The following is a 20,778-nucleotide window of genomic DNA, read 5'->3' as shown; positions in this document are numbered from 1 at the left end:
AGTAGGGGGGGGCACAGCCGGTGGTGCATCCCACGGTCATCTCAGTCAGCCAACCCATGGCACCTGCTGGGTCTGTCCCGAGACCCTCCCTCTCAACGAGCCTTCGACAACTTCACGTGGCCTCAAAGTGCACCCAGCCTGGCACAGGCAACGACGTGGGGACGTCACCGTGACTTCGTGGCGAACTGCGGGGACATTGCTGCTCAACGCCCTCTCCCCTACGCAAGATGTCCGCGACGCAGCCTCCCTCCTCCTCCTCCACCACCGCCGTCGTCGTCGTCACGACCGGGTTGGGGCTCCACCCCCAATGGCTCCGAGGAGGAGCCGTGACGACGGCGATGACGAAGGGCGATGGGGGTGGGGGAGGAGGAGAGGGAAAGGGGACGCGGCTCCGCCTTGTCGGCGCCGGGAAACGCGATCGCCCGGAGCTCGGGCAGCTCCGCTCCCGGGCGGCGCGGCCTCCGCTGCTGCCCTCCCCTCTTCCTCTCACCCCCACCATCACCATCATCATCACCATCATCATCGTCTCAACATCATCTCAACATCATCTCCTCTCAACATCTCATTCAAACAGCTCCTCCTTTCATCGTCTCTTTTCCTTCTCCACCCCGGGTCTGCTCTTGACGACGCAGTCATGGCGCGATTGGCGAACGCCTAAAGGGGGGTCACGCTCGTGTTGACCCCGGGTCGCTCCGAGGGGTTGGTGGTGGTGAAGGTGGTGAAGGTGGTGGTGGTGGTGAAGGTGTTGGTGGTGGTGGTGGAGGACCGGGTTCCTTTTGGACCTAGTTGGTTGAAGGTGCTGCTGGTGGACCTGACTGGCGGTGGTCCTCCTCCTGCTGCTGCTGCTGGTGGTGGTGGATCTCCTGGTGGTGGTGGCTGGACCTTGTGGTGGTCCTCCTGCTGTTGCTGTTGTTGGTGGTGGATCTCCTGGTGGTAGTGGCTGGACCTTGTGGTGGTCATCCTCATCCTCCTGCTGCTGCTGTTGGTGGTGGTCCTCCTGGTGGTGGTGGATCTCGTGGTGGTGGTGGCTGGACCTTGTGGTGGTCCTCCTCCTCCTCCTGCTGCTGCTGCTGCTGGACCTTGATAGTTTGAACCCGGCGGCGGTGAAAGTGCTGCCAGGTTTGGACCTCTTGTAGCTGGTAAAGTGTGTGGTGGACCCCCCTCCACCCACGAGGTCGCAGTGCTACTGCTGCTACTACTGCAATCTGCAGCAGAGTCGGGTGCAGCTGCAGAACGACACTGCACTTATCTTCTGGTGGACTTCCCACCGTCTTCACACCAACAACCTCCCCATCCCCCAACACCACCATTCGTTCCTCACCATCCACCCTGGCCATGTCGTGGTCACTCAAGCTGGATGACCCCGATGAGTCGGGCCTGGTTCATGACTTCGACGCCAGTCTCTCGGGCATCGGACAAGAGCTCGGGGCCGGCGCATACAGCATGAGGTGCTCGCACAGAGAGCCCAGTCTTGTTGTGTGTCTACATGTGTGTGTGTGTGTGTCCCTGTGTGTGTGTGTTTGTGTGTGTCAGTGAGAGAGAGAGAGAGGCCCTTTGTTGTCTGGTGGAAGCTTTGTCTCATCTTACATAATACAGTAGTAGTAGCCATTGGTTGTGTTGCCGTGCCGGTCACATCCCACCTCGGTCTATCTTGTGTGAACACTACACGAGTAGGTGAATTGTAGGCTGTCATCCCCGTGTTGTTTTGTGTTTAATTACGTCTTGTTTTAGTTTGCTGATTGGTGGCTGGATGCGTGCGTGTGTGTGTATTGTGGGTGTCGGAAGTTGTAAGTTGATGTGTTTTTTGAAGTGGTATTCTGCGTTTGTTGGGGCCCGGTGCATTTCTTCCTCGTCTGTGTCACTGGAGTAACGGGTTTAGAAACTGCAGTAGCAATTGGCACGCAAATGATGCAAGACGCATGGTGTCTGTGTTGTGTGTGTTGTGTGTCACACGGTGGTACCATGTTGGTCATTCTTGGGTTGGAAGAGAAGCGAGAGACGACACCAAGATGGAAGTATCTCTTCCTTCAACACGTGTAGCCAGACAAGATGCCCCGTACCCTTAGAATAGATATCCAGCACCAGCAGTAATAACTTATGAGATGAATCCAGCGATAGCCGCTACCACATCCCAACTATTACACATTTACAGTCGTACATGAAGAGACACCTTGCATAGCATAAAGGATATGTTGGCCATCGGTTCTTCTATGCGGGTTTTTATGTGGAATGCACAGTGCCAATGCGGCCCTCCTCCCTCGTTGCTTTTTCCTGTGTGTGGTTGTTGTTGTGTGTGTGTGTGGTTGGGTTTGTAAGATGGTGGTGGTGCGGTGTTGATGTGTCTGTGGATGTGTGATGGTGGTTGCAGAGTTGCGATTTGCCATGCTTGTTTGGCCGTTGTGTGGTCATTTGATTTGTGTGGATTTGTGGCCAGACTATGGCTTTTGTGGTGTCATGGGGGAGGGGGTGAGATATTTGGTTCGGTGGTTGGATTTGATGTATGTACATGGGGAAAACTGTTTATATAAATGTGGTTGTGTATGTGCAGGAGATGGGAAGATTGAGACTTTGATTTAGCACCTGGAAAGAGTGCCTGGTTGCCTCTCTTTGCACGTGGATGTTTATTCTCGTGTAAATGTTATTCGAGTGTGTGGCTTTGTCTTGTTAGGCGTTTTAGTTGGTATTGTGGCAGTATGATTCGTGGCGCGACTGCATATTGTGTGTTAGGCTTGTGATTGTGTGTGCTTTTTGTTTTTGTGCTACTAGGCCCGTGAAGACCGACCAGTCCCTTCGCCCTCACCTAGTTGTGTTCCCGTTCCCTGAGGCCATTTCTAGGGAGCAGGGTCAGGCATGAGCCCTCCCTTCCCATGCCAGCCTCAGTGGTGGGAGATAATTGCCTTTGTTCAGATAAAAAAAACACATCGACAGCATCCCCCTGCCTCATCAGCACTTGCAGTAAAACAAATGATGTGCCAGAAAAGTCTGGATATTAAAAAACAAAATTTAGTGACGGAAAGTTGGCAGTTAAGTCTCTTAAGCACACGTGACAGGGCTAAGTTCACCCAAAGCACTTTTATAGACGACGGAGTGACGTCTACTCAAAGTTATACGTCAGCTTTTGTCTAAAGTGAGATTTATCTTGACTGCAGATGCCTAATTTATTTACTAAACTACTTGATGGGTGTTAATTTTGTAACAATCGCTGATGGAAGTAATGCTTTTTTATCAACTGCAGTTCTTATCCAATACCATAACACACAACGTCTAAAACATGGCCAAACGTTTCGTGTGTTCCCACAATTCCATGACATTTTAGACGTCTGCATATAGCCCTCTTGACCATTTGGGTTGCAGTATGTAATATGCAATTGGTAATTACTCTGGCGTGAGACTGGATATTTTCAGCATGAAATGCGATCTACAGACGTAAGATTAGTTTCATCACTCATCCGTAACAGGCAGCAGAGCGTGGGGTACACGCGGGTGCCTCTTACGTAGAGGGCTCTGGAAAAACCTGTACAGCTCTGGGAGGACATACAGCAGCAGCGCTTAGTAATACAGCGCAAGTGATGCACAAACGGCCCAGGAGCTGCTACCGAACATATGGCCATAGATTCGATTTAATTGAGATACCTGCACGAGTTTCATGTGCATTAACATTTAATTAAAGACGCGTGTGTGGTGGTAAAAAAATGTTGGAAACTGATTCTTTGTTTTAGCCCATCAATGGTTATATATTTTTATAAAAAATTGCACTATAAATACATTTTGCAGGAGATGCTGCAGAGCATTGTAAACCGACAATTGGTTAAGAAAATACAGTTGATGTTTATGGCCAATGCGTTGATATTCTTAACTTACTGGCATTTGTCAATCCACCGTGTTTGATCATACTTCACCACTCCGGTCACTGCGGTGTTAAGAGAGCCCAGAACCAATTCGGATATTACTCGCACAATAATGTTGGTCATGGTTGAGAATTATACTTGGGTCACTGGGTTAAAACCACCATATGCTGACCACTGCACCACCACTCTTCCACATATAAATTACATCTTCAATGAGATTCCTTGTCAAATTCTGAGAGTTATTGCTTTGTTATGCGGGATTGGTCTGTCGTGTTTAAGCTGATGTCGGTCGCAATGTTTTGTTGTCCTGACCGACACTCGGATGATACGATCTCAACAGGGTTGGAGGGAATGTGGCCTTTGGCTGCCGGGATGTCCTTGAAAAGTTTTTGAGACATATCTTACCAATCGGGTTTAAAAAAACACCTATAACCCCATATATGTTTGCAACTAGATTTAGAGTAAAGATGTTTTTAAGTCCTTTTGTTAAACCGAAACGGTGAATATACTATGTCCAATTTGAAAAGTATGACTTGCCTTTTTCTGTGTATCCGACAAAAGATGTCTGCATTTGTATGGTATCAGCGTTAAAAGGTGGCATGCAAGCTAGCAGGGCTCGTTACGCTCCATTGCCCGTAACCCAGGTTCAGCGTCATCGTCCACCTGATGAAATCTCCACAACCGCACACAAGATGAAAAGAATGAAGTTGCCTCACATTGTGTTCCATTACCATAATCCTTATTAACCAGACCAAGAAAAGTTGCACTTAAATGTCACGTGTTCAAAGGGTTTATTGGTATTTTCTATGTTGCTCTGCACCGACCATATTGGTTTCATGAATGCTTGTCATAACCATGAGTTTTTTCTGTGTAGCGATGTGCTGGCTCTTCCTATCTTCAAACAAGAGGACTCGACCCTTTCAAATGAGGTGGACTCCAAGCCACCCCCATTCCAGTACGTGCTGTGTGCTGCCACGTCCCCTGCCGTCAAGTTGCATGATGAAACGCTAACCTACCTCAATCAAGGTAACTGGCACATTCCATAACCACCAGGCACGATAATGCTTAAAGGAAGAATTGACTTAAGAAACAAATATCTCCTGTTTTAACTTCCCCATGCCACATGTTCGGGGCTGTCTGAAATGAGTGAACCTTGGCTTATTAAAGTAAAGACTTACAATTGATTGGCAGCCACTATAATAGTACTCTATTAAGCTCAAAGCATTTGTTAAAATGTATGGGATTAATGTCACAGTGACGTCACTATATTGACAAAACGACACACTTCATGATTTTAAAGTCTTCATGAAGCTTTAGACTCAACTAACACATCTGGATCATACAGGCTAGGGACACGTTTACACTCTAAGAAATGTTCGTGTTGTTTCTTTAGGAAATTTAATATGGTTCTGTTACACATGAAATATTCCGTTTCTAAGTTATTAAACATTTACGTGATGCTTTATAAGGTGTTGAATTGCACGAAATATACTTTCTATTCGTAATTGTATAGTCGTGTCGGTCCTGTTTGGCATTGGTCATTTGACGACCATCATTGCATGTCAGTTATGAGCGCTTAGGAAACCATAGCCCTAGTACATGAATTTACAACGTTTTAAAAATGTGTTCACATGAGTCCATTCTGTGTACTATCCGTAATAATTAAAGTATGAATCAACCGGGGTCTTGCACAGTTTCTTAATGGTTCTTTTAAGACTCATAATCCTCCGCATAAACTAGTTTGAGGCATTGGTTCTTAACTGGTATATAGTTTGAAAAAGGACACCCTGACATCTGATGGCTATCTTGCATGTAACAAGTTTAATAAACTTTAGGTATGCACATCAGGAAATATCCAGTTAAGTCCAGATCACTTTGGATAGAAGTGAACAGCCCAAGATGTGGAGTCATCAATCAGGATGGTGTATGCAATAGCTCACTTTGGTATGTTGAAACGTGTTCCCCACAACAGGCCAGTCTTATGAGATACGCATGCTGGATAACCGAAAAGTGGGGGAGTATCCAGAAATAAATGGCAAGTTTGTTAAGGTAAGATTTGCATATTTTTGGTAATGTGTAAGTGTATGCAGTGTCCCATGGTGAATAGGTGGTTTAGAAAATGGCATTCTAAAGGCAGTGACCTCTCTTTACACTCTGTGTTAAGCTTTGACTTTGTTAAGACAAAGTTCTCATTGTGTTTTACAGTTGATTTTTGTTCCATAGAAAGAGTTCTATTTTCCAGGCTTGTATACGAAAATACTAGCGATTAGCAGATAAGTCACCTTCTGAGCTGCATTCACGTTTAACAAAGGTGACACCATAAATGCTCATCACTGTCTTTTAAACATATGTACTCAAAATAATGTCACATTGGTACGTGTATTTAACACCCATGTAGATTGAATGATGGCAATTAATTGGAAACTCAAGAGTTCAAATCTTAGTTGGGGGGTTGATTCAGCCCATCATCCATCTGGTGTCAATAAACGAAGAACCACTTTGTGGGGAGGTCACCAATGATTGTAATTTGGATAGACTCACCCCCATTATAGGAATGTGAAAGTTACATCACTGGCTCAGCTGTAAACAAGAGATGTGCACCACCTCAATGCTAATTTAGGCAAGAAATCACTTTGATAGACTCAATGGATATTATTTAGTCTTTAACTCCCCAGTGATGTGCAACCAACATAGATAGTTTCATTTAAAGGATTGTATTTGGACCAGTTTCAAAGAAGACTTATGCTGATGAAGAAAACGGAGCAGTTGCTGTGTATTATAATATTGTAAGTTCTAAAATCAACATTGATTGTTTGATTCTAGTTGGCAATATAACATTGCACAATGCCATGCTTTCAAATGTTGCATGTGTTGGTGCATGTGCGTGTATGTACGCATTTCTGACCTTGTTGATACCGTGATTGAACAGAGCATAATCCGTGTGGTCTTCCACGACCGAAGACTGCAATACATGGAGCACCAGCAGCTCGAGGGCTGGAAGTGGAGCCGTCCAGGAGACCGCCTGCTTGACCTCGGTGAGAACGAGAGCAAACCTGGGGTCAATTCTATATTCACAATTTCAGGAGTATTGGTAACTGAAATGACAACTACATTGTGATTGGAAAGAATTACACGTTAATAACAATATGCTGCAGGATGAAGGCCTTTCCATGCCTTTCGTTCATGGGGTTTGTCTTACCATACTTAACCATATTGGTCAATGGTGGTTGGTGAAGGGGGAGGCCCAGCACAAGTTCAGATAGCATTCCTTAATGAATTGCCAATAACACAATTACGATGGAAATTGTCTGTGCTCCCTGCCTTCAACCCATATTCACAGCAACAACAACAGCCACCATTTTCCAGTGTGGCAGTGATGTCACAATAGCGCCTGTGCAAAGCTAGATGCACTTTGAGACCATGTGGAGGCTCTTTGCCAAGTCATAGGACAGACCAAGGTGTTAAAGGTTGACTTGACTGAGATGGCTGGCAGATGCGTCACCTGTGTGCTTCACCTGTGCTCCCCACTGCCAACTTTCTGTGCTTTAGCCTCCCAGCACTGATCTTTGTAAGCTCCGCTCCTTTTCCATTTGTTGTTGTTGGAGGGTGACTTGCCTCCAACTGCCTATTAGCGTCCTTCGTGAACCTCCTCCACAAGTCGAGCTTCACACAATTCGTTGTCATTGGCAAGTCCAATCGGCTCCAAATCTGCCCATACCACGTAAGCCCATCTCTTTTCTAGCCTGCGCCATAGCCATTGATCTCCCTCAACGCAGAATAGCTTGCCGGAGGCGCTCAATGATCTGTAAGATTCTCAAAATATAGTTTGGTTGAACCCAGGATGAATCATAGGTAGGCCAGCCTGAATGTTTCAAGCAAGTACATGTTTTCCTAAAAGGGGTCCACGTTTCACAAACATAGATAAGAGGGGCAGAACGTTGCCAACCCCAACTGGAAGCGGTGATAAAAATTAACTTGCAACTTTCACAATCCAACTGAGACCAGGTTATTTTAGGTTTAAATGGGGTCCTCAGTGGGTTCCCTCCATTGCAGTGGAAGCATGGCAGGTGCATCTTATGATGGCAAGCTAATGATTAGTTGCCAGGTAACCTCCATGGTATGTTCTGGTGTCAAGGACATGAGCTCACAACTGCTGTTTCATGAGTAAATCGTCCAGTAGAAGTTTTTTTGTTAGACGTGGCATGCACTCATAATGTTGTCTGGATGCACCAAAGTCGGAACAGCGTGTTCGTTTACAGGGGCCCATCGGCTGCACATAAGCCTTATTAGCCTATTACAATTGTTATTGAGCTGAACGGGCTCATGCCTTCCAGTTAAAAGGCTGAAAGGCCTATGCTTATCGCTATTTATTCTCATGTTGTGCTGAGTGCTACCACTGGCCTATCGAGCTGGTAACCTCTCCACCTTTATAAAAAAAAACATGGAGAAAATGTAAAGATTGTGCTGGAGGTCCCAAGGGGAGAGGCATCTCTGACGTCTTCTGTCCATATGGTGTAGCCAGGTTAATGAACCCCCTGACTCAGGGTTCCTCCAACAAAACAGATCACTGTGGCTGGCCACATGACATATTTGACCGCCAGCTGGAGCTTGGGAGAATAGAAGCTTCCGTTCGTCTATTAGAATCTGGACTGGTATCACCTGAACCTCTTGAACGCAGGTCTTGTAGACTGATTGTGGATGGATAGTCCTCGACTTGGCCCTGGTTACTGTAAAACAAACTGGGAGTGGCTTTTTTGAATAAAATAATTAAGGTGTGGGAGCATGACAGTGAGATTTGGAAAGCCCTAAGTACCAAGCTATTGTGGGAGTTTGACTTGAAGCTTTCGTGACTGCAGGAATTCATATTCCTGCATAGAAAATAATGTCATTTTCTTTGAACCTATCTACGTGACTTTACTGAAAGACCCAAAGAATATTATGGGATTGCTTCCACATGACCAGAGGCAAGAAATTATGTTGGGTGGTGGTTTACACTCCCACCAAAGATGAACATCAGTGGAGGGATCCAGGCAATGCTGATGAGTCATATGGCTTCTTAGACTGTGTCCCTGTTGTTTTCTAAAACTAGCGTCATGGATTGAGTCATCTTATTTTAGTGACTTTAATGCCAGAGTAGGTCATGGCACTAGCACTTAACAGTAGTGACTGCAAGTATTCTAAAATATTTTTGCGATCAGCACGGCATAGGGGGAGGCCCTCATCCAGTAGTGGATGGACAACTTAACTGCCCACATACAATTTTAATTCACCCTTGTGAGCCCTTCCAGGCTGGCCTTTTGGGTCCACACTTTAAAAAGTAGGCATAACGATCTTACACCCCTCAGAAATGTCACGAACTATCATCCTAGATCACAGTCTGATTCAAAATATTATGTCTCATGTTGAATATCTCGTTTGCATTTAGAATTGTTTGGTCTCGTTTATACTTTTTTTGGTTTACGCCTTAAGCCGGATTGTAACTTTAGCAGAATAATTTGCCGATAAATTACATACATTGTAAGTGATTGCTTCTGGGATGTACAATTGAAGCATCTATTTGCAGCTTAAGAATATATTTCAATCAATGCATCGTAGTAAAAAAGTTTATTACATGAATTTTGTTGGCATTGCAGCTGAAAGTTATTTTCACTGTAAAATACCTTTTTACAGTTTTATTGTTAACGTGTGAGACATTTACTTCACGTGGATAGAACACGGAGCACTTTCCTGTAACAAATAATAGATACATTACACTCTTGTAAAATAATTGTCCATGTGTGTAAAAAAACACACAGGCGCTTAAGTGTTAAAAGAAACACACTTTATAGATTGCATTGACCAAGCCTCACCATCTACCAGTAGATCAAATAGTGTGCTCTGTTCATTGTTAATTAGCTGATGCATGTTGTATATTTGTTACGTATGTCTATTCCTAGAATCGTAATAATTGCGGGGTATCCTGGAATAACGTGATAATCCACAACATGGCATTGTCACAATGTAGGCTTCTATTGGCAGTTGTCAGATTAAGTGGATGGAAAAAAGTGACTTGTTAAGTTCCTTGTGTGGTCGTCTGTGGGGAAATTAAGCAATGGAAACTGTCAAAGGTGGTTTGTTAATGGTTGGAGAGAAGCTATCATGGGTTATCTTAAAAGTATCTGTGGGCTAGTACGTGTTTTTTAGGACACTCCTCAAAGGGGAATTAGTCAGAAGGCAGTATGAAATATTGAGATTCTATTAACGAGTAAATGTTTAATATTTTCATGTGTAGGTCTATCTTATTGGATGGCATGTCTTATGTGTAGCTTATTTAATTGTTATTAATTGCATAATAAATGCGCTTATTAAAATATATAAATAATGCGTGCATGTTGTTCTGGTATGGTAGTATGGATAGTATCTTTTTTCGAAGTATGTATATACATTTTTATCCATTCTGTTGATTTAACCCCCCAAAAAAGTAGTGCTAATGTCAACAACAAAGTGAATTGGAAACCTGGCAACTGTGACAGAAATCTGCAGGATGAAGCCACTTGCTTTGTCACGTTAAACGAATGCGCGACCATCTTGTGTGCTTCACGAGGGAGCTTATGCGTTTGCGCCATGTGGGGTGGACACTGCGTGCAGACGTCCCGCTGTCAGTGGGCATCATTGACCCGCGGACAAACCCCTCCCAGCTGAACACCATCGAGTTCCTTTGGGAGCCCTCCAAACGCACGTCGGCTTTCATTCAGGTATGACGTGCGCTGCTTGCTTAGCGAAAGCAAATTTCCGTGTTTGCTGTGGGTTAAGTAAACACGGGCTGGAGGATTGGTGTACAACTGAAGGGGGCTGTGCGAAACCCTTCTGTTTTGACGATGCAAAATTTTCTTCCATTTGCTAAAATTGGTGGCCTTGCATTGATGTATTTATGCACTATTCCCACTCTGTCTTGTAATCACTGTCTGACAGCACTCCAGTTGTGTGCTGCACATGTGGTGTGAAGCTTATGATAAATGCAAAATTTGATTCAAAAGACCAGGTGTATTGTGAACAGCATAATAGCAGACTAGACTTTATCATTAAATGGATTAACTTGCAGGCAGTCCCTGGGTTACGAAGGGTTAGGTTTCCGAGAAATATCCGTAACCCGAATTTTCTGTATGATGGAAACTGAACAATTTTCCCCTAAAATTAAGATAAAATCCCATAGCCGGAAATAATTGTGCCTCCCCTACCGTTCCCTCGTCCTGTCATTTGTTTTCTATCGCTACGTGTATCGTATCGTATCGCATCGCTGTACATGTGCTCTGCACTTTCTATGATTCTTTCATTTCATCGAATATATACCCTAACACTACCCATCATTAAACTAATGGAACAGAAAGCAGTCACTTCCGAATGTTTACCATGCTTTCGGCTAGGCCTAGACTTCACATACATGCATACACACACGTACACACACAAAGGTGGAGTAGGCTTGTCTACACACAAACACACATAGATACACACAGTACATGCTGTACAGAAAACAATGATGTCATGTGACAAAAAGAAAACAATTACATAACACTACAAACAATTCCATTTTCCTTAATCCTAGTGAAGCTCGGGTTCGGTGAAGGTGGGGCTTAGGTCTCACGGAAGGCGGCCCGCCTTAGCGCTCGCTCCGCGGGATTCATCCGCAACCTCACCGCGTTGCACTACTTGCACTTATGTAACTAACGCAGACATTTCCGCATATAGATTTATTTTTACATGATTTATGGGAGCATTTCTGTAAAGTCGGATTTCCGTAAGTCGGGTCTTCCGTAACCCGGGGACTGCCCCTTTCGTGACTGCAGGAATCCATACTCTTTGGTTCTTTCGGTAAAGTCACATAGGTAGAAAAAAAAATATTACGACATTTCGATCGCAACACAAGCGGTCGTCTTCTGCTGGATTATTTTTTCCGCCTGAGGACGACCGCTTGTGTTGCGATGGAAACGTCGTGATATATTATTTTTTGATTTATTTTATTTTTCTACCTACGTGACTTTACCGAAAGAACCAAAGAGTAAATATTAATTCTAGATTTTAAGCTTTCGTGACTGCAAGGATTCATACTCTCTGGTTTTTTCGGTAAAGTCACATAGGTAAAAATACAAATAAAATAATAATAATAAATGAAAATAAATCAATTAATTGATTTATTTTCATTTATTATTTATATGTTATATTTATTTTTACCTACGTGACTTTACCGAAAAAACCTAAGAGTAGTAAATATTAAGAGTGCAGCTTTTGTGAAAAATCTACAGCATTGGATAGGACAGCTCATGCACATTTGCAGTGATTCAATCACCCACGTGCTGTAGAAATTTCCTGCAAACGTCTCATTGGAGCATGCTGGATATGGTGTGTAGGGGAGCGATTAAATGTTTAAATGTGTCGGTGCCAGGTTCACTGCATTAGTACGGAGTTTACCCCCCGCAAGCACGGTGGGGAGAAAGGCGTCCCATTCCGGATTCAGCTCGACACCTTCAAGCAGAACGAACACGCGGAGTACACGGAGCACCTACACTCGGCTAGCTGCCAGATCAAAGTGTTCAAGGTATGTACACCAGAGACTGCTGCGATATGCCAGCAGTTGTCACGTTGGCACTTTAATGCCTAGTTCTCCACAGCTGGAGGAAAGAGTGCAGGTACGATGCTCGCTCCAGGGCAGGCTCCAAGAGCCCTTGACCCCACAGCAGCTCAGCCTGCCTGAACTTTATATTGCAGACGCTGGCCTCTGAGTTTTCTGCTTGACCCATGTTGCACGCTTGTAGCTGGGTTGACCTCCGAACCAGTCGTGATGTCACATGGTCAATGTGGAAGCAAGACGTACTGTAATGCGACTCTCCCAGATGAACTTCCAAGCCGTCTCGGCACTAAAAACCACACTTCATGAAATTCTTAAGACTATTTGGGGTTGAAATAGTCTAATTTAACCAATGGATATGCTAATCACTGCAGAAGGTCGGGTGGAGAGAGTGTGTGGGAGGGGTAAAGTCCACAAATTCCCAAGCTGCATCGGAACATGGCCAAGATTCTGGGCTTGGTGCTGGGATTTATTTGGTCTGCAGTCATTTTCATACTTGACACTTGTCTCAAATACTCCTATGTACTTCATGAGGTGCAATATAAACAGTAAATGATGATGAATGCCTGGTTCATAATAGTCGTAGAGACTCGGCATGAAAGAGAGATTTTTTTATTCTATTTTTTAAAATATTTTTTCAGACCGAAAGCTCTGCTTGCTTTGTTTCAGCTGTAAAAATACATTATGATTAACAAATGAACACTGTTGAATGCCCACTGCTGTTGTGTTGTTTGTAGCCTAAAGGAGCAGACCGAAAGCAAAAGACGGACAGGGAGAAGATGGACAAACGCAACCCGCCCGAGAAGGAGAAATACCAGCCTTCGTATGATACGACCATCCTGGCGGAGGTAACTGTGCAGTGTGATCAGATTTTTTGCGTGCCTCTTGAGCCCATCTCCAGGACTGATTCATAGCACCGCTATTCAGTGCAGTTTCATTCACCAATTCATGAATGCCAATTAGAGCGGTGTTTTATGCTACCTTGTTATTGTGTCAAGTTAGTATTCTCTTGCTCAATCAGCAATAGAGACGCCCATCTCTGCTGACTGTACTAAGCCTGTGGTAGAAATACCATAGTTGTATGGCAGGATGACAAAATGACTTGAAAAAATTGTTGTATTCATATAATTACCACAACTTAAGCAATTTTTTTTACAATTCATTTTTACTGAGACCGATCAATTTATTAACGTTTGCACAGTAGTATATTATGGAGTAAAAAAAAAATATTTTATTGCATTGAAATCAAATACGCGAATCTGCGACAGTGTTCGCCGTGGCCTGACAACTGCTACGTCAGCTCGAGCCCGACGGACACACCAGCCTTCACGCCCGCCCACTCCACCACCTTCTCGGTCACGGAGAGGTGAGGAACCCACTCGCTGCATCCTTCTTCCCCGCTGCCAGTCTCCTATAAAACCCCCCACCCTTTCCCTTGCCCCATCTCAACTTTTCCTTCCCCAACCCAGCTGCAGCCTCATCTCGACTCGCTCCTCTTTTTTATTTTACCTGGAGCTTTCCCCTCTCGCTGCGTGCTCTTCCTCGTTCTAGTTCTCCTCTTCATCCGAGTTCTCCGCTCCCTGTTTGCTTTGCTCAGCTTTTTTTAGTCCCTTTACAACTCATCTATCCCCTTGGGTATTTGTGTACTGCAGCTGTAAAGGCAAAAAAGGTGATGTTTTGTATTACACAGTTCAACTCTGCTTATTCTCCATCATCATCTGCCAATTTTTTTTGTTCAATTAACAGGGAGATAATAACGAGGCTCAGTACAATTGGATTATTTGGGAGTTTAAGCCACTTTTACATTGGTGGTCATCATGGATGAAGGCATCCCCACATCATCTCCATCTATCGTGGACTTGTGCATGACCACGCCTGTAAACATTTTGGTAATTAAATGCTACACGATAATTGCCTGATGATGCTGGATATAATTACCAGTGAAACATCGTATTCAAATTGTACATATTGTGGATTTACTCTCCAACACACCAGTGGGCTGAAGTAGTAACTAATTGGCGCGTTGTTTACGTGGTAAACCTTACTGGCTCTGTCGGGAGGTGGAGGGTTACTGACACATTTATACTTCATGGGACCTCCTTTGCCAGTACCAAAATATGAGAATAGGTTTTCCCCTTTTTTCTGGCAACAAAACAGATGTTAAGATGTTAAAACACCACACGGTTTCAGTTTGGTGTTTTAACATCTTAACACCTGTTTTGTTGCCAGAGAAAAGGGGAAAACTTATTCTCACATATATACTTACGCGATCTAACCCAAAAACCTTTATTTTGAATAATATTGGTCGCGAAAGCCTATGTGTTAAACCAAATTACAGTACATTAAGCACAGTATTATCGTGTACCATTTAATTACTTAAGTTATTGTAGCCATTAAGACCGAACAGACTATAATTGGGTGGCTGCCTTGCCAGCTAGGTAACCTCATCAACCCACACCGACCACGAGTAAAGTATGATCGCCCCACCTTGTCTGACCGTTGCTGGAGTATTCTAGTTTCCTTTGACGTCATACTCTGCTTACCTTGCGAATATTTTCAAATCTCTTGAGCACTGTTGTGTTATGGACAGTGTTGATTGATCCGTTTGGCTTGTTTCCTCTTAGCAACTCGCCTTCACCGACGCACCAAGTGGAGCAAGTGTTGGTTGTCCCTCCTCCGCTCGTGGATGTAAGTGTATGAAGAGGTCCACGTGCTGCTGTGTTGCTTTATCCTGATGTGAAAACATTTCGTGACCGTGCACGTGTGGCAGCCCACGCCTGGGTTATCCACCGCTTTGGATGCACGGGGTTCGTGGATCGCATGGATGTCCGAAACTCCCAAATCCCGTTGCATCACAAGATGGCCAGGAGTCTCTAGTACAGAAATCTGGCTTCGTCAACTTGCTGCACACGTTTGAGTGTCATTCTGGCATGTGTGTGGCTGGTTTCGTTGGGGCATTCTGATTTTATCCCACAATATAAAATACCGAAAATCCCAATGTAGGACTATCTCGGAAAATGTTCGGAGAATCGGCAAGTTTTTGTTGGATAAATAAATTATTTAAACATTTTAGATTTTGTCTTTAGGTACAATGTGTTTTAGTCACTTTGTGTTGGGTTTTTCTAAAATTGGAATTTTAATTTGTATTTTACACTCATAACATCACTTTGTCAATATTTGACATTGTTGGAGAACAGTGCTTTTGCTCTGATGTGTCTCATTGATTTCTCTCACTGGGCTGCAACATCTCTATTTATTGCTGCCATGCCTTTAATTTGTTCTACACACTGATTCACTCTCACCTCCTCCTCCCCATTCAGCCATGCAGCTCTTCCCAGCGGCTGTTGTTCAACGCCACAATTAAGGAGACGAGCCAGTGGCTGCTACAGAACCGATTTTCTCAGTTCAGCAGGCTCCTGAGCAACTTCTCCGGTGAGTGGGTGTGCAGCCACTGCTAGATTTAAATCTAGACTGAAGACTCATTTCTTCAGAATTGCTTTTCGTGTTTACTTTGTTGTCCTTCCCCCACACCTCCGATTAACACGGTTGGCTATGTACGGCGTGAAAGAAGTTCAACATACATACATACTAAATTTCGATTTAAAGCTTTCGTGACTGCAGGGATTCATCTTCTTGGTTCTTTCGGTAAAGTCACGTAGACGGGAAATAATAAAATAATAAAAATAAAACATTATAAAATAACATAATAAATAGACGCTGTCTTTCCGACAGCCCTGTTCTGTGGCCGAAACGTCGTGAGAATTTTATTTTATTATGTTTTATTTTTATTATTTTATTATTTCCCTTCTACGTGACTTTACCGAAAGAACCAAGAAGATACATGCATACTATCGACGCATTGCTTGCCGTTTCAAAGGGTAGAACGAGAGCTGTAGGGTGACTTAGAAGAACTCTGCTCATTCATCCTGTCCAAGAAGAACCATGTCCAAGCGTTGAACTTCGCGTGCTTCGAGCTGCAGTTATGACGTACCCAGTGATTCATTTTTGTGAATGGTCGACGTTTTTTCGATCGTTACATTACTGTTGCCATGGCAGTAACGGTTGTGGCATCAGCCCCCAAGCTGCATTGTTTTCCGGACGTGAACAAGTTGAGCGTTGCTTGTCCCTTGTGTTGCCCAGGGGCCGACTTGCTGAAGCTGACCCGTGATGACCTCATTCAGATATGCGGAGCCGCAGACGGGATTCGATTATTCAACGCGCTCAAGGGAAAGTGAGTGCGCAGAGTGGCATTTCACTGGACTCGTCACCGTCACCCATTCACGTTGGAGCTTGAAAATAATAAAAAGCAATTTACAGCTCTTTTTCTATCTACTGCTGGATGATTGCCTCCTCGCAGCATGTTGATCGTGGAGGTTGTTTGATTGTACCTCACTACGCTGTTCAGCGCAACCCAGGACTTGTTCCGATATCACTTGCCACTGACGTTAGCAGCAGTCGGGAATCACGTTCAGGTCACCGCGTTCATAGTGCAGTTTGCTAACCACCGTCACCACCACTCCATCCTGTGCATTATTGAGGGGTGTCCTGGAAAAAGTTGATGAGCCACGTATATTTTTCAAATAGAACACGTTGCAATCCACTTTTGATAGTTTATATTGTATCGTATCCACGCAGGTTTTTGCACAGTTAACTTAGTAATTGACTGTTTTATCCATTAAACAATCAAATAAATCCATTAATTTTTAATGTACACAGGTGTGGGAAACCACAGACAACGACAAAGGCAGCCAGAAGCTGTGCCAACAATTGCCCAATTTTTGTAGCCCGAAATTGGAATGTTTAGCCAACTTCATTGAGTGCTTATAATTTGCATTCTCTCAACCATATCCTACCCTTCCTGGACAACAATGAAATTTTGTGGATGATCTATTTTTTTTTACCAGACTACCCTAAATTATTTGTCTATAAATCGCTGCTGCATCTCTTAGAGATCGCATTCTTTTAGGTTCAGTACAATTTAGTTGCATTTATGCATGGGACAAGCATAGACTTTTCTCATTTGTATGTTGATTCGTCTTGCAGAGCTGTGAGACCTCGGATGACGATCTATGTCTGCCAAGAATCCCAGCAAGGTAAGCAAAACTGGTCTCTTAACATACCACGGACCAGTCAACAACACCGGCTGATTTTGTTTGCTAATTCATGTCCAATGTAACCCTGCTATATTAGTAAGCTACATTAAAGGGAGAGAGCGGAGTCTGCGTGGTTTGGAATTGCATTGAGCTGCTTGTATCTCCCCTGTGGCTCTCTCCACGCAGTGTACCATGCAATATACCTGGATGAGTTGACAGCGATGGAACTGTCGGAGAAAATTGCCCAGCTCTTCAACATTTCCCCGCACCAGATTAGCCAGATCTACCGGCAGGGGCCCACAGGCATCCACGTCATCGTCAGCGACGAGGTGAGATACCTGACAAATGTCTGCTATGGCGGTGGTGAAGCTGTCGGCTGAGTACAGCGTTGCAGTCACTGTTAAAAACGCACACCGTTTTAAACACACATTGGGCCACCGAGGTTTAACTCCTGCTTTGTAGGAGCCCTTCACATGGTTGGTTTACAATTTGAACAATCGTGACATTTTAAAAAAATGATTATTTCTGTGAATAATTTGTTTGTACGAGTTTTTTTTTTACGTCTTGTTCTGCTTCAACTGTTCTGTTCGTATTTACGCGATTCTTATGCACAATTTTTACAACTATAACGATCAATATATCTCACTTTAACAACTGAGTCGGTCATTCTGTACCTATGCATGAGATAGGGATGGTGATTCCAACAAGCTTTTTGCACATTATTGAAAAAGGGCATGATCCACTGGTGAATTTTTTAAGGGATTTCTGTTGCCAGAATTTGTCAACAGAAATGAATTCACTATAGTCAACCTTGGCAACTTTGTATGTCAATGGCACAGAGTTAACGAGTTTTCAATAGCCAATGAAAATCGAGTTTGTTCAAAGTGTAATTGAACGCTTTATGGGCTACAAACTGCAACCTCGGGCAGTCGTGTGACCTCAATTACTTTGTGTTGTATACTAACCCTTCTTCCATAATTGAGATTAATAATATTTGATGATTTTTATATATTATCTTTTTACTTGTTTTTTTAATGAGTGAAACACACCAAGCGCAGCAAACTGCAAAACACCAGGTGTTGTTAAGTAATGAACCGGAGGAGGGCTAGGATGGCAGAATTTACAACGTTGCTTCAAGGGAAGATAAGGCCTGATGAACGGGCACATGTCACCCGTGCAGGCGGCAGAGACAGTGGGAGTGTCAGCCAGACATAGTTAAGGCAAAAGCCCAATCATCCTGCATGGTTTTAAAGTAACGTCAAAATTCGAAATTCAACAACAGAGTAGGCTAAATTATCGATCCTCGCGCTCGCTCAAACTGGAGACCAGGCTGCGAGCTACATCAATGAACCATTGCCCATTTGCTAATCCAATACTGAATGTTAATATTACTGAAGTCAAAACGAATTCTATGACCTCAGCACATGGGCAAATAATAGGGCAGTGTCGACTCAAAGGCAATGGAAGAAAACAGAGGCGCCTTTGTCTAAATCACAACCACAGAAAGCCAGGAATCATCACTGATTGTGTGTTCAGGAATTCCGAGCTAGTTAGAACACGTGCACAGGGGGGGAGCTGATGTAAACAACCCTGCGCGTCTGGATGTGAGGGGGCCTTTGACCTGAAAGTAAGAATAACACTCCCAGAGCAGAAGGTTGGATGACCACAGTGAGACGAGAATAAGAGTGGTGTATATCTCTCAAGGAGGCAGACCCAGCTGAACAACAAGGCTGCGGGGTCACCAGAAGTTCGCATTCGCCTAGTTAAGACAAAAAGCTCAATTATTCTGTATTGCTATTAAAGTAACGTTAAAGTCGGAATTTAACAACAGGGTAGGCTAAAGTTATCGATATTCACACCCACTCCAATTAAACCAGGCCACAAGTTACGCCTACTGAACCATCACCATTATTAAGTCAATATGAAATGTTATTTCCATACTTCAATACTTTCTATACAATTCGACCCGAAGCATATGACAATCAGAACCTTCCTAAGTCAAAATTGAATCGCACCCAGACAGGAGCGAATAGTCAATATAAGGTTGAAGAGGGAAGGAAATCAAGAGCACGGCGAACTGCAAACGTAAGCAAAAAGCCGGGAACAACACCAGCCCAGCAACAGCGAGTGGGGCTTCGACAGGCCATAAAGTAGAATAATAACTCCCGGGGTCAGGGGACACAAGAAGAAGCAGGCAGACAAAAACCAGAACTGACTCCAAGGTTCAACCGCCCTCACCTACTCAGGGGTGACGGAAATTAATGAGGCCTTGAATTAACGGCAGGCAACAACAACGGCGAGCAGAGATAGGGTGGGGCAAAGACTGCGGGCTATGGAATGCAACTTCGTGTCAGTAAAGCCCTGACAAACAAGTTAAGTTAAAGACATCACAATACATAATATCGCACATAACATCAATGTTAACGCTATTCACCGTAAACTATATTCCGCTTATATAACCATCCAGGCACCAAGGAATACGAATTCCTAGGATCAAGAAACTTACCCCTTAACCTAAGATATCGGAAATAAATTAATAGTAATAAGTATATGCATGAAAAGACAAAAGTAAAACTTATGGAAAAGCCAGGATAACGGGATGAATCACCACCAGGTCGAATATAAATACATAATAAAAAAAAAAACAATGTTAAACCCAGGGTCGGAGAGAAAGGGAGATCCCGGCCGTCTTTGTATCCCCGCAGCGCGGGATAGGAGTGTGTGTACGCTCGGGGAAACACCTACACTTGGGTCGGGAACCACGATGGGAAACGACAGACCTTAGGTTACATACAGAATCATAACTGTGAAATAGTAAGGGACAAATGTTAACTTAAAACTTTTAACCATTTCTTTGTGCGCCGGGTCGGAGAGAGTGTTGCCCCTCCCTCCAGGTTGTGCAACACGAACAAAGACGCCTATGAGACGATTTGTAACGTCTGTGTTTTGGGTTCATGAAGAAGGCCAGACAAGAGATAAATTGCACCCAGACAGAGAGACGACTTCGAGACAATTTGTAACATCTGGTTGTTTGCTCGTGGGTTTTATGGAGGGAGTTGACAACGGAATATACCGTCAGTGATGCACACAAGGACATACGGACACACACATGGACACACCTGCCTACGGACAGATCCTGACACAGCAAAAATCGGAAGCCCCGCCTTGTGGGCGGGATCCAGGGGGATTTTTCAGCATAAAGGAACGGATCCTGAACATTGGAAACCAGTGCGAC

At 44.0% G+C, this 20,778-nt stretch overlaps 1 protein-coding gene across 1 annotated transcript in view; it reads left to right on the top strand.

Moving 5' to 3' along the window:
- The first annotated feature begins 384 nt into the window (after window positions 1-384).
- LOC133345958 (transcription factor CP2-like) overlaps window positions 385-20,778 on the top strand; it is a 34,746-nt gene continuing 14,352 nt past the window's right edge. Inside the window, exons 1-13 of the mRNA XM_061557112.1 lie at window positions 385-1,448; window positions 4,723-4,874; window positions 5,821-5,897; window positions 6,778-6,883; window positions 10,476-10,582; window positions 12,268-12,420; window positions 13,188-13,298; window positions 13,719-13,816; window positions 15,075-15,138; window positions 15,771-15,882; window positions 16,591-16,681; window positions 17,494-17,543; window positions 17,730-17,872. Of these exons, the coding sequence (XP_061413096.1) occupies window positions 1,336-1,448; window positions 4,723-4,874; window positions 5,821-5,897; window positions 6,778-6,883; window positions 10,476-10,582; window positions 12,268-12,420; window positions 13,188-13,298; window positions 13,719-13,816; window positions 15,075-15,138; window positions 15,771-15,882; window positions 16,591-16,681; window positions 17,494-17,543; window positions 17,730-17,872 (1,377 nt within the window). The 5' untranslated portion in view covers window positions 385-1,335. The remainder of the gene's footprint in view (window positions 1,449-4,722; window positions 4,875-5,820; window positions 5,898-6,777; window positions 6,884-10,475; window positions 10,583-12,267; window positions 12,421-13,187; window positions 13,299-13,718; window positions 13,817-15,074; window positions 15,139-15,770; window positions 15,883-16,590; window positions 16,682-17,493; window positions 17,544-17,729; window positions 17,873-20,778) is intronic.

This window comes from Lethenteron reissneri, chromosome 23 (genome assembly GCF_015708825.2).
Source record: "Lethenteron reissneri isolate LAM-NWPU_2019-01 chromosome 23, ASM1570882v1, whole genome shotgun sequence".
NCBI classification, from domain to species: domain Eukaryota; kingdom Metazoa; phylum Chordata; class Hyperoartia; order Petromyzontiformes; family Petromyzontidae; genus Lethenteron; species Lethenteron reissneri.
The sequence above is the reverse complement of the archived record's forward strand: the minus strand, read 5'-3'. Positions and strand labels throughout refer to the sequence as shown.